At 39.1% G+C, this 13,137-nt stretch overlaps 1 protein-coding gene across 1 annotated transcript in view; it reads right to left on the bottom strand.

Annotated features, from left to right (window-relative positions):
• Nucleotides 1–13,137, bottom strand: part of PRKCQ (protein kinase C theta) — a 217,549-nt gene that overhangs the window by 129,879 nt on the left and 74,533 nt on the right. The window contains exon 4 of the mRNA XM_036762109.1: nt 6,083–6,143. Within this exon, the coding sequence (XP_036618004.1) occupies nt 6,083–6,143 (61 nt within the window). The remainder of the gene's footprint in view (nt 1–6,082; nt 6,144–13,137) is intronic.

Raw genomic sequence — 13,137 nt, 5'->3', positions numbered from 1 at the left:
TACAGAGTAGAAAGACTAGAGGGGAATAGGATAAGTTTGGAAGGACCACCATGAAGAATATGTTAGTGAGTTAACTGTAGAGGAATAAAAGGATTTGTGAGGATCAGAGAGGGCTAAGTTTAAGTCAAATGGCACATATTGATAGTGATCCCATTCAACACAGGTTTGTAACTTTTTCTAGCAACAGGCAACACAGAAAGTGGGACATGTCTAGCGCTAGAGTTGGGCACAATAGACACAGTAGAGGGTGAAGGTGGCCAGAGAACATATGTTACTAGTGAGGACAACAATGAAATGATTGCCACTAGGTAAGAATCAATGGACATTATGAAGGGTGAAGTTGGAGGTCTTAAGCAACAGGAGACTGATGAGGACAAGGAGTAAGGTTGATAGAGGTAAAGTATGAGAACTGCTCCAAGCGCAGAAGATTGTGGTCAGAAAGGGGGAACTCTGAGTTTGAGGTATTGAAAATCAAGTTATGACAAGGTATAAATGTGGTTGTGGTTAGCTAACATGGCACAGTGATGAAGATCACCGGGTTCTAGAAGGACAAGGGAATGTGAGGTCAAGATGCTGGATGGACCATTCATATGGTTGCTAATACTGAAAAGCAAGGGGGATGGCATGAGATAGGGTAGAGAAGCTTCCCTATGTGTCATAGCTGCGGAAAGTCACCGGCAAGGAAGATGTGGAGAGTGTCATAGGAGAAGGTTTGGACTTTAGAGAAAAAAGAGGAAAAGTTGAGACCTAATGTCCTTTGAGATGAGAGTGGGAGAACTCAAGTCCCCCACAGGAAAGAGCTGTCCTGCTCTTAGTAAGTATGTGGTGTCATTTCATTCCAGGTTCAATGTTTTTAAAACTCAGTTCGTCTTTCCCCTGAAATGAACTTCTCTTTCTAGCTACTCACCTTCTGTCAGTGGTATTACTATGTTCTCAAGCTAGAAATATTGTAGTCCTCTTTGATTCTCCCTTTTCCTTCATTACCTGTGGCTAACCTGTTATTGGTGGCTCAGTGGATAGTATACTGGGCCTGAAGTCTGGAAGATCTGAGTTCAAATCCAGCCTCACATACTCAATACCTGTGTGACCTTGGACAAATCACCTGACTTCTATTTGCTATAATCCACTGGAGAAGGAAATGGCAAACCACTCCAGTATCTCTGCCAAGAAAATCCCATACAGGCTCACAATGAGCTGGACACAACTGAACAACAACAGTCTGTCACCAAGTCACATTGTTATGCTTTCAGATTTTCATTTTTCTTCATTTCTCTTGCCATCGCACAAGTCCTGGCTCCCATCTCTTTTCTCCTAAATTATTTTTAACAGCCTGGTAGCTGGTTTCCCTGTCTCCAGTATTTCCACTCTCTGTTCTAACCCTGACAGACTAACCTCTTAGAACATACTTTTAATTATATCCCACCTCTTCTCAAAACTCATTAATGGTTCAAAGTCCTCTGCCTGGCTTTCGGGTTTCTCTAAAATCTGTCCCCACTGGCACTATCTTTTTGCTCCCCGATAGGGTCCAGAGGGTCAACATCCTCACTGTATACTTCACATTCCCTTTCAACTCCTCTGCCTAAAAACACTCTGCTCATTCTTTAAAACAGTTTAAATCCCATTTCCGATATTAACTTCTATACTCCTCAATGCTTTCTCTCTTCTCTGAGCTCCCTTTATAGTTACACTCAGTATTATACTGCTCAATACTTATTATTTGTTTTACTTATGTTATTTGTCTCCCCTGCTCCCCACAAGAGTGTAAGCTGCTTGTGGGCAGGGACCACCTCTTATGCTTCAATTTAGCAAACACTGATTGATTCTCTACCTCACCCAAAGAACTAGCATCTTGAGAGCAGGGACTGTATTACTTTTTCTATTTGTATACCCAATGGTTAGCACAGCACACTCTTGGTACACGTCGTTGAGTTGTTTCAGTCATGTCTGACTCTTCATGACCTCATTTGGAGTTTTCTTGGCAAGGATACTGGAATGGTTTGCCATTTCTTTCTCTAGCTCATTTTACAGATGAGGGAACTGAAGCAAACAGGGTTAAGTGACTTGCCCAGGGTCACACAGCTAGTAAGTGTCTGAGGCTGGATTTGAACTCATGAAAATGAATCTTCCTGATTCCAGTGCTCTATCCACTGCACCACCTAGCTGCCTATAATGGCTGCTTTTCCATTTATTCATTCATTTACAATGTTTGTTTGTCTCTCAGCACTTAAGAAAAAGAAGGCAATATATCCTTACCTCCAGGATCTTAAACTTCAGTAAGGGAGATGATATATACACAAATAACTGTGATAAAAATAGATTAAGACAAGTGCATAAGATAGTTGTAAAAAAAAGGGAGAAGACATTAGACAAGTAGTCTGTGGTGAAGCCGAGAAGATAGATGGGGCCAGACATTGGAAGGCTTTTAATGCTAAGCTAAGGAATTCCTACTTCATTCAAGAATCATCAGAAAGTTTTTTAAGCAGTAGAATGACTAATGAGGACTTGTGCATTAGGAAGACGGATCTGGTGTAATTGTGAAGGATATTTTGAAGGTAAGGAAACTGAATAGACGGTTACTGAAATAGTGTAGAGGAAAAGTATTAAGGACCCAAAATAGGACATTGGGATGGATTGGAGAGTTATTGTAGAGACAGAACTGGCCCACATCATTGAAATCACGCAACGTGAGGGTTGATGTTGAGGAAGGAATCAAAAAACTATTCCAAGATACGAGCTGGTGATTGGGAGAAAGTTAATTTCATTAATATGAATAAGGAAGGCAGGAGGTAGAGGGAGTTGATAAATTAGGTAAACTCAGCATGTTTATTGGGAGATACTGACGAAACATTTAGGTTTAGAAGCAGATGGAAAATTTAGGTGCGGATCTTGAGAGAGTTATCAGAGCTAGAAATAAAGATTTCTAAGTCACACATATGAAAGGGGTAGGTGAAACTGTAGGAGTAGATGAGATTGCTAAGGGAGAGACCCTAGAGGGAGAAAAGAGCTTGAGATCTAGCCTCAGGGAAGGACTACATTTTAAAGACAGGAGGAGGGTACTGTGGGAAAAACTTCTTTGTAACCCCCACAGTGCCTAGCACTGCAATAAATACTTCATACTAGGCACCTTCTACCTTCCATTTTTAGCATCACATGGCAAATTAGTATATGTTGAAAATATAGGTGAAAAACCACTAACTATGGCCTTGGGGATGCAGATCCTAAATTAGCATCACTACATCAGTGACTTGTAATTTTATCTGTGTGAAAACTCTCTCCACCTAGAGAGTCAGCTGTTTGAGGTCCAGTTACATTAAGTATCTTTCTCTTGGTCACAGAGTTGAATTGTGAAAGGCAGGATTTGAATTCTTGTCTCCCTGAATCCAAGACCAGCATTCTGTCAACCATCCCTACTGCCTCTCTGTATCTACATGAGAAAAATTAAAAAGAGATTTATTTTGAAAATGTTCCTGGGCATGTACAATTAAGGTAAAACTTTATGGGGCTTTTTCCCCCCTTCTCATCTGCATTTGGTCCTCCATTCAAATGATGAATTCAAGTTTCACTGTAACAATATGAATATTCATGAAGCTGTTTCTTCAGAGAGAAATGTAAATTCTTTCCTAAAATAACTTGCATTCAAATGATTTTTCAATTTACATAATGTTGCATTTTGAAAGAAGTGGTGAGAACAGTGTAGTTTTTCTTATATTTGAAAAAGATTCTCTTAAAATACACATAGATGGGTACATTAATATGTTAGGCCAGTGGTTGAAATTTCTTTTTATTTATGGAAAGTTTTTTTTTTCTGATTCCCCAAGTCAACATACATAACAAAGTATTTTCAAAACATCATAATTATATGTGATTTATATTTAGATTAAAAGGGTGCAAAGCCTTAGATTATTTGTTTTATAAGTATAATAATAATTATTATTTATATAGTGTGTACCGTATGCTAAATACTATGCTAAGCGCTTTACAATCATCTCATTTGATCCTCACAACAACCCTGCAAGATAGGCGCTAGTTATTATCTCCATTTTACAGATAAGGAAACTGAGGCTGAAGAGGTTAAGTGACTTGCCCAGGGTCACACAATTAGTAAGTGTCTAAGGCCACATTTGAACTCAGGTCCTCTTGATTCTAGGGCCGGAACTCTAGCCACTGCGTCACCTAGATGCCCTATTTGAGACCTGCCTAAATTCAAATTTCCTTTGTCTTTGACAAAAAAAAGTTAGGGATAAGTGGCATGTTATTGCCATGGGAATATTGTCTTGTACATTCCAAGGTTTAGGATATTATGAGTTGCAGCAGTTAATATGAGTACCTAGATACTCACCATAAATATATCTATGTATATATATATACACATACATATGTGTATATAGACATACATATGTATATATGTGTGTGTGTGTGTGTGTGTGTATACACACACACACACACACACAAGAAAATAACCAGATGCTACAGAAGTAGCAAATGGTTGTATACAATGTATATGTAAATATGGCTTTCATGATACAAGCCTCTTTTTACACATGTAATTTAAATTCATGATATCATTTTACAGCATTGCTTTTTTGTTTTTTAAATAGGGAATGATTAATATGATACTTGATAGGACCGCAGCACAATTATAGAGCTGGAAGTGAACTTTAACAATGTTCTAATTCTGGGGTTCTTAACTTTTTTGCATCATGGGCCCCTTGGGTGGTCTAGTGCAGCTTATGGACTCCTACTCACAATGATGTTTTTAAATGCACAAAATAAAATGCATAGGAATACAGAGGAAACAAGGGATTAGTAAAACTAAAGATGTGATTCTGTTGCCCATCTAAGTTCAGACGCTCCCTGAATCTAGCCACAAAAATGGTCTGTGGAGGTCATGTTAGCAACCCTTGGTCTAATGTAACACCTTCATCATATAGGTGAGGAACCCAAGAATGAGAAGTTTATATGACTTGTCCAAGGCCACGCAGCTAATTAATGGTAGAACAGGGCTCTTCCCAGTTCAGAATACCTTCTATTACATGTCGATCATAGCTCTAGAGTCAGAAGGGGCTTTAGGAATCACCTAGACAAGGTCCTACATTTTACAGATGAGGAAATGATGCACACGGCAGCTTGCTCCAAATCAGTCAGGCAAGGGGTAGAGCTGGGATTTAAACTGGTCCTACACTTCTGTACGCAGAGCATTTCCACAAAGCTCCCAATGATCAATGTCGCTTAAATTCTTCCCGCACGTCTTAGGAATAAACTCAGATTTTATGTCAGATGACCTGTGCATCCACATAGTCGACGTGTGTTCATACAACACTTACTAGAAACACATACTTTAACAGTTTTAGGATGTGTGATTTCAGTCATGTGGGTACATCTGCAATGAAGCAAATCCCAACCCTTCTATGTTCTTTAGGTTATTTTGTAAATTGTTATAGTCTGGAAGAGGCAGTTAGGTGGTTGCTGGGTCTGGAGCGGATAGAGTGCCAGGAAGACCTGAATTAAAATCCAGCCTCAGAGACTTACTAGCTGTGCGACATTGGACAAGTCACTTGACCTCTGACTGCCTCAGTTTCCTTATCTGTAAAATGGGGCTAATAATAGCACCTACCTCCCAAGGTTGTTGTGAGGATCAGATAAGATAATAATTGTAAAGTGCTTAGCACAGTGCCTGGCACATAGTAGGTGTTATTGTTATTGATGATAGAACATTATCACCTGGTATCCTATTTGCTAGTATATGCATGTGTATGAATTCAGACTAATGATAAAAGAAAGGGCCCTTCTGAATTAGAATTGGATTCAAAATTACAATCAGAAACGGAGTGAAAAGCATTGTTTACCTAGAGTCAGAAAACGGAAGAATGATAGTAAAAATACCTATAGCCCATTATACACGCAGCCCACAGAATAAGTTCATCCATTCAAGCTACTGGAGATGTCAACAACACGGAATGTTTGAGTATTTCCATTTCTACCCCCATCCCTTTCCACCATTATAGACATTTTAAAAGGGCACATGTGTGAAAGGACATGCCCTTCTCACCCCCAAATAGTAAGAAAAAAAAAAGTCACTTGCCACTCATTTCCAGAAAGTATCTTGCATTCATTAGCATGCGGCCTTGAGGTTTCAGCTCTAACTGGTTGAGAGAAAGAAAGAAAGATCAGTCAGACAGTGAGAGGAGAACCCTGGGCTAAGCATTTCAAAGTTTTCTGGCAGTAAAGGTTGGTTATTGTAATGACTGACCATTCTGTATGGAAGATTTTTCAATTCCCTATGTTCTTTCTCCCTATTCATTTTTACCATTAGAAGTAGCAATGGCCTGAAAGGCAGCCCTCTTACCAATGATGCTTAGAACACCTCAAAATTCATGGCTGGTTTTTGCAAGTTAAAATCGAAAAGGAAGGAGTAAGTGGAAAGTATACCACATTTTTAAGAGAGGTTTACAGTGGCCTGCTTTGTCCTGATTCAGATTTTTTTTCCTTTTTGAAATTTTTATTTGGTGAGTACTAACAGATCAGAAAATTCCCCACCCCTGGGTTATAATCCTGGTTATAATGGAAGGATCAGAAGGGAACAGGTAAAGGGCACAGGCTTTAGTTTCAATTTTAAGGCCAAAGGAAAGAGCATAAGGACAGATAAATTCTGACTTTGTAAGTAGATATACTCAATTTCCTTCACCATGGTTGACCAATCCAGACAGAAAGAGTAATAAATGGGCAAAGGAAAGTTATTCGTCAAAGAATCAGAAGAGTTTTCTTGACAAAGGACCAGGTGATCCAGTAGGGAACATTTTAAGCTAGATTGGCCCAGGCGGTGATGAAAAAATTCCCATAAAGAAATGATGCAATGATCTAGCATATAGTAGTTTACTTCTAAGGAAAATGCAAGAAATCATTAAAGTCAATTCAACAAAACTTGATGGCAAATATGGCAGGAAATATATTGAAATAACCGAAAAATTCAACAAACATTTATTAAGCATCTACTAAATGTAAATTTTGTTAGACACTAGAGATGACGCAAAGGCAGCAAATGAAACAGTTCCTACCTTCCTGGAGTACCTTTTTGGGAAACAACACATGCAAAGACAAGTAAATAGTCAATAAACATTTCTTAAGTGCCTTTTGTGTGCCAGGCATCATGCTAAGTGTTGAGAATATAAAGACAAGCAAAAGACAGTTCTTCTCAAGAAGCTCATGGTGTAATGGCAATAGGAGGCAAGTGGGAAAAGTAAGAGAACATTAACCACCAGGGAGGTCAAGGAAGGCTTAGCAGAAGAAATACAACCAGGAAGCTAAGGATTCTAAGGTACAGAAATGAGGCAGCATGGCAGATGGCCGGGAGATGAAGTGCCAGGTTCCAGGAAGAGCTAGTATTCTAATTTGTTCATAAGCGTGTGAGAAGTGGGGAAATAAGAAATAACACTAGATAGGTAGGTTGGAGGCAGATGATGGAGGTCTTTAAATGCACCAGGAATGGGGAACCTGTGACCTTGAGGTCGCATATGGCCCTCTATAGGTCCTCAAGTGTGGCCTTTTGATGGAATCCAAACACGATTCAGGGACACGTTTGAGGACCTAGAGGGTCACACGCAGCCTCAAGGCCAAAGGTTCCCCACCCCTGTAGCAGAATAGTTTGTAATTTATGAGAGAAGCAATGGGGAGTGAATGAAAATTCCTGCACACAGTCATATCAATGCTTGAGGAAGATCATTTTGTCAAAGCAAAGATAAAGGGAACCAGATTGTTTGTATCATTATTCTACTAATACAGATAACACAAGAAATAAAAAAAAAATTGAAGGCCTTGGTTCATGATCACAGTTAAGAGTTGAGTTGTTAGAATAAGGAAAATGTGAGGACAAATCTCTTTTTAGGATATGGAACTGCACTAGCCTAGACTGTTGAGAAATGAAAATTAAGTATGTAAAAGAATAAGTGTCTATATATCATCAAGGTAAAACTCACTCTTTAGACTAGGTTATCAGGGTTTTTTTTTTGTCATTGAATCATTTCAATCGTGTCTCACTCTCGGTGACCCCTTTTGGGGTGTTCTTGGCAAAGATACTGGAGTAGTTTGCCTTTTCCTTCTCTAGCTCATTTTACAGATGAGGAAACTGAGGCAAACAGGGTTACATGACTTGCCTGGGGTAACACAGTTAGTGTCCGAGGCTGGGTTTGAATTCAGGTCCCCCTGATTCCAGGGTAGGCACTCTATCCACTGTGCCACCTAGCTGTTCATTTCAGGTATAGACGGATTAAACAAAATAAAACAAAAACAAAAACAAAACATATGCCAAAAGAGAAAGGAATAACTTGCATCTAGTGGATGCTCAGTAAATACCTGCTAATTATAAATGAAGTTTATGATTATGAGCTTGATATCAAAATAAAATGGTGAAAACTGAGCATTCTTTGAACACCTTACCAAATAAAGTTGCACAAATATAGCATTTATGGTTTAGGAGGTGCTTTAACTAAGCAGTTATTGCCTGGAAAAACAATGCATTATTGGGGAGGAGGTGAGAGAAGGCATACTGGTTTTCCCTTCCTCTCCCACCGCCCCCAAACCCCCAAATGAAAGGAGAACAGAAGGAAAGCCAGAAGGAATTACATACAATCAGGGAGGCTTTGAAAGTTACACATTGAATTTATTATGTACTTGAAGAGCAAAATCTACATAATAAAAACTCACAGTTTTATGTATAATCCTCCTTTCCTTCTGTTCTACAGTGTATATGGAAATGCTTATTGTATTGGGTGTCTGTTAAGTTCAGAAAAAAAAATTAAAAAAAAGAAAAACATTGCATTATATGCTAATGCATTATATATGGTGAGTCAATTTTTGTTACTACATAAAAGGTAGTGTTTTGGTATAAAAGGTCAAGAAACTAGTAAAGATACTGGGTTTGATGCTTTGAAAGGAAGAGTGAGTTGAAGGCTTATAGGTGAATGACAAACTTGAGAAAAGGAACCACAGACACAAATTTAAGATTCCAAGAAAAGTAAAGAGAAAATAGCAAAGCAAATTAGTTTTAAGAGAGTAATTTTTACTATTACAGAGATGACATCAATAAATCAATGGGTATTTTTTAAGAGTCTGCTATGTACCAGGTACTGTTCTAGGCACTGGGGTCCACAAAACAAATATCAAATAGTCACTTCCCTCAGGAAGCTTACATTCTATTGGAGAAAACAACATGTACACATAGAAGTATCTAAAAATCATACACAAAGTAAATACAAGGTAATGTGTTGTGGGGGAGGAGTGAGGTACTAGTAATTTGGGGGATCACAAAAGGCCTCAAATAGGAGGTGGTGTTTGAGCTGATCTTTGAAGGAAGCTAGGAATACTAGAAGGATGAGGTGAGGAGTGAATGCTAGATACATAGGATAGACAGTCTGTAATTGGGATGGAGATGGAATGTCCTATCTGAGGTAGACCAGTTTGGCTGAACCATAGAGTGTATGAAGGGCAATGATGTGTAATAAATAAGACTGGAAAGATAGATAGACTGGAATCAGATTGTGAAAGGCTTTAAATGACATAGGAGTTTGTCTTTAATTCTAGAGGTAATAGGGAACCACTTGAGCATAAACAATAATAGTTTAATTTTTAATTGCCACACAGAATAAAGTTGCAAAAGATCACAAACCATGCAATTGGCTACATAAAGAGCTGAGCACAACAAGGTATACAATTAGTAAATTCCCAAAGAATAATATAAATCATAAGCAAAGACAAAGAGTTAGGAAGCAAGTAGAATTCATTGTTAAAGCTTTCATGTTTCCAAGCTTTTCCTTCCCAAATGCTCAAAGCACAGAAGTCAACATATGTATCTCACTTAGGTTTGCCCTCTTTAGTCTTTGTCTCTGGTCACTACCTTCTCCTCCAACTCTGTATTTGCTGCTGCCATGTTTACTCTTATCCTCTGACCTCAGTTCAGTACTGATTCCCTCCCTCTTCTCCTTAGGCTCTACCTCTCTCTGCCTCCCATGATGACAACTGGATAATCTGACAAACTTATCACCTTAATGTGCTGATGAAAGAAGACCCTCTCTCCAGTTCCTATGCCCAATGTGCTGGAAACAATAAAGAAAGATTATTTAGTGTATTATAGCAATGTGTATACATTTAATTAAGACATATAAACCAGTATAGATGAGATGTGTGTAAAACATCTAGCATAAAATTGAGTACCATCAGTTCAGTCATTTTCAGTTGTATCAAACTCTTTGTGATCCTATTTGGGGTTCTCTTGGCAAGGATATTGGAGTAGTTTGCCATTTCCTTCTCCAGCTCATTTTGCAGATGTTGAAACTTAGGCAAACAGGGTTAAGTGACTTACCCAGGGTGACACAGCTAGTAAGTGTCTGGGGCTAGATTTAAACTCAGAAAGATGAGTTTTCCTGACTCAGGCCTGGCACTCTATCTACTCTAATAGCTAACTGCTCCTGTTAAATTGAGTATACACACATACAATATTTTATGGATTGCAAGAAAGTTAAATTTTAAGTTCACCGCAAAACAAGTGCTCTTCTCTATTATAAATTGGCAATTCCTCAACTTAATTCTCAAATATAAAATTCTTTTAAAATTTCTGAGCCCCTAAACTTTTCATTATGGTCCAGGCTCCAATCACCCTTTAAAAAACTTTTATGGCATATGGCAAACACTGGAGATTAAATGAAATAATTACAGGATCATGGAACAAATGGTAGAATAGTTAATTAGTTAGGAGTATACATTAAGAGATTAATTAAATGGTAGAATGGTTAATTAGGGGTAGACATTAAAGAGATTAATTAAAAGTGAACTTAAAAAGCTACCATCTTTTTCCACCCTTTATTTCTCTACTTCACTCGACCCTGTGCTATTCCTATCTCCATCTCTTTAAAAAGGATGTCCTGAGGGCCTCAAACAAAAAAAAACCCTAAAGTTTCCAGCTAATATCCATGATTGGGAAACTGGTGGCCCTTTCTAAACCAACTTCATGGAATTTTAGATTTAGAGATGAAAGGGACCTTAGCGCACATCTAGTACAGTCCCTGCTTTTATAGATGAGTAAACTGAGAACCAGAGAAGGGACACAACTTCCTCAAGGTGACACAGGGAGGAAGTGAGAGGTGGGACTAGAAGTCAGATACTCTGACTCTAAATCCAAGACTCTTTCCAGGGCATAGTCTTCGGAATGCTGCTTTCATTTTGACCACAATCAAACCCCAATATGTTCTTCAAATGCAGCTGATCCACATCACATTTCCAAGCTTTCATATTTTCTTCTTCTAAATCATACCTATTATACTTACTATATATTTATGGCTAAGAAATCTCATTTAAAATATACCTGTGTGAAAATTACAGAGAAGTGTCTCCCCTCCTCAACCAGAGCTAGCACCATCTTACTTTAGGTGAGACAATAGACATTTTTGATCTTAATGCCAGTAATGACAATTTTAGTGTCACCAATAAGAAAATTTAACATTACTCTTAATGCTGGTGCCCTGTTGATTAATTAAAATTCATTCTCTCTCTCTCATTTACATGTAGGTGTTTTCATGTTGTTTTCCCTAATAGACCATGAGCTCCCTGAAAGTAGGAACCGTCTTTTGCCTGTCTTTGTATCCCCAGCACTTAATATACAGTAGGTGCTTAATAAATGCTCGATTGGGGGACTTCCGGGGGCGAAGCCAAAATGACCACTGAAAAGTAGGGACTTGCGTGAGCTCCCTGCCAGGTCCCTCCAAAAAACTATAAAAAATGGCTCTGAAAAAATTCTAGAACTGCAGAACCCACAAAATAGCAGAGGGAAGCAGGGATCTAGCCCAGGACAGCCTGGATGATCGCTGGATGAGGTCTATCACGCATGGAACAGAAGAGAGTGGAGCTCAGCGTGGGCGGTGGCAGGACCAACCAGACCAGCAGCAGGCTGGAACAGGCCCTAGTGCCCTGAATCAGTGAGCTGTGGCAGTTACCAGACTTCTTAACCCACAAACACCAAAGACAACAGAGAAGGTTAGTGGGAAAAGCTGCGGGGGACAGAGTTTGTGGTTCGGCCACCGCCCCAGGGGCAGCAGGGGAGGTGCAGCTAGAGAACTACAGCTGCAGTTACTTCCCGCCCCAGGCCCATGTGGTGGGAGGAATTAAGTGGCGGATCAGAGCAGGAGTGCAGAGCCTGCTTAAGATTTGCGTCAGGTCCGGGTTGGTAGTTCTTGAGGAAGGAGGAGTGCTGGTGTGGCAGAGCTGGCTGTATAGAAATAGCTCTGAAATCAATGGCACATCCCCTCAAGCTTGGAACAAAGTACTCTTTGCTCTACAAGCAGTCATACCCCGCTGAAAAACTCAAGGGTCGAGTAAGTTGGCTGGGAACATGGCCAGGCAGCAAAAACGCACTCAGATTCAGTCTCAGACTTTGGAATCTTTCTTTGGTGACAAAGAAGACCAAAACATACAGCCTAAAGAAGTCAACAAAGTCAAAGAGCTTACACCAAAAGCCTCCAAGAAAAACATGAACTGGTCTCAGGCCATGGAAGAGCTCAAAAAGGATTTGGAAAAGCAAGTTAGAGAAGTAGAGGAAAAATTGGGAAGAGAAATGAGAAGGATGCGAGAAAACCATGAAAAACAAGTCAATGACTTGCTAAAGGAGACCCAAAAAATACTGAAAAATACACTGAAGGAAACAACACTTTAAAATATAGACTAACTCAAATGGCAAAAGAGCTCCAAAAAGCCAATGAGGAGAAGAATGCCTTGAAAGGCAGAATTAGCCAAATGGAAAAGGAGGTCCAAAAGACCAATGAAGAAAATACTACCTTAAAAATGAGATTGGAACAAGTGGAAGCTAGTGACTTTATGAGAAATCAAGATACTGTAAAACAGAACCAAAGGAATGAAAAAGTGGAAGACAATGTGAAATATCTCGTTGGAAAAACCACTGACCTAGAAAATAGATCCAGGAGAGATAATTTAAAAATTATTGGACTACCTGAAAGCCATGATCAAAAAAAGAGCCTAGGTAGTATGTTTCAAGAAATTATCAAGGAGAACTGCCCTGATATTCTAGAGCCAGAGGGTAAAATAGAAATTGAAAGAATCCACAGATTGCCTCCTCAAATAGATCCCAAAAAGAAA

Source organism: Trichosurus vulpecula, chromosome 5, assembly GCF_011100635.1.
Source record: "Trichosurus vulpecula isolate mTriVul1 chromosome 5, mTriVul1.pri, whole genome shotgun sequence".
NCBI classification, from domain to species: domain Eukaryota; kingdom Metazoa; phylum Chordata; class Mammalia; order Diprotodontia; family Phalangeridae; genus Trichosurus; species Trichosurus vulpecula.
Note: the sequence above shows the minus strand (reverse complement) of the source record. Positions and strands in the feature narration are given on the sequence as shown.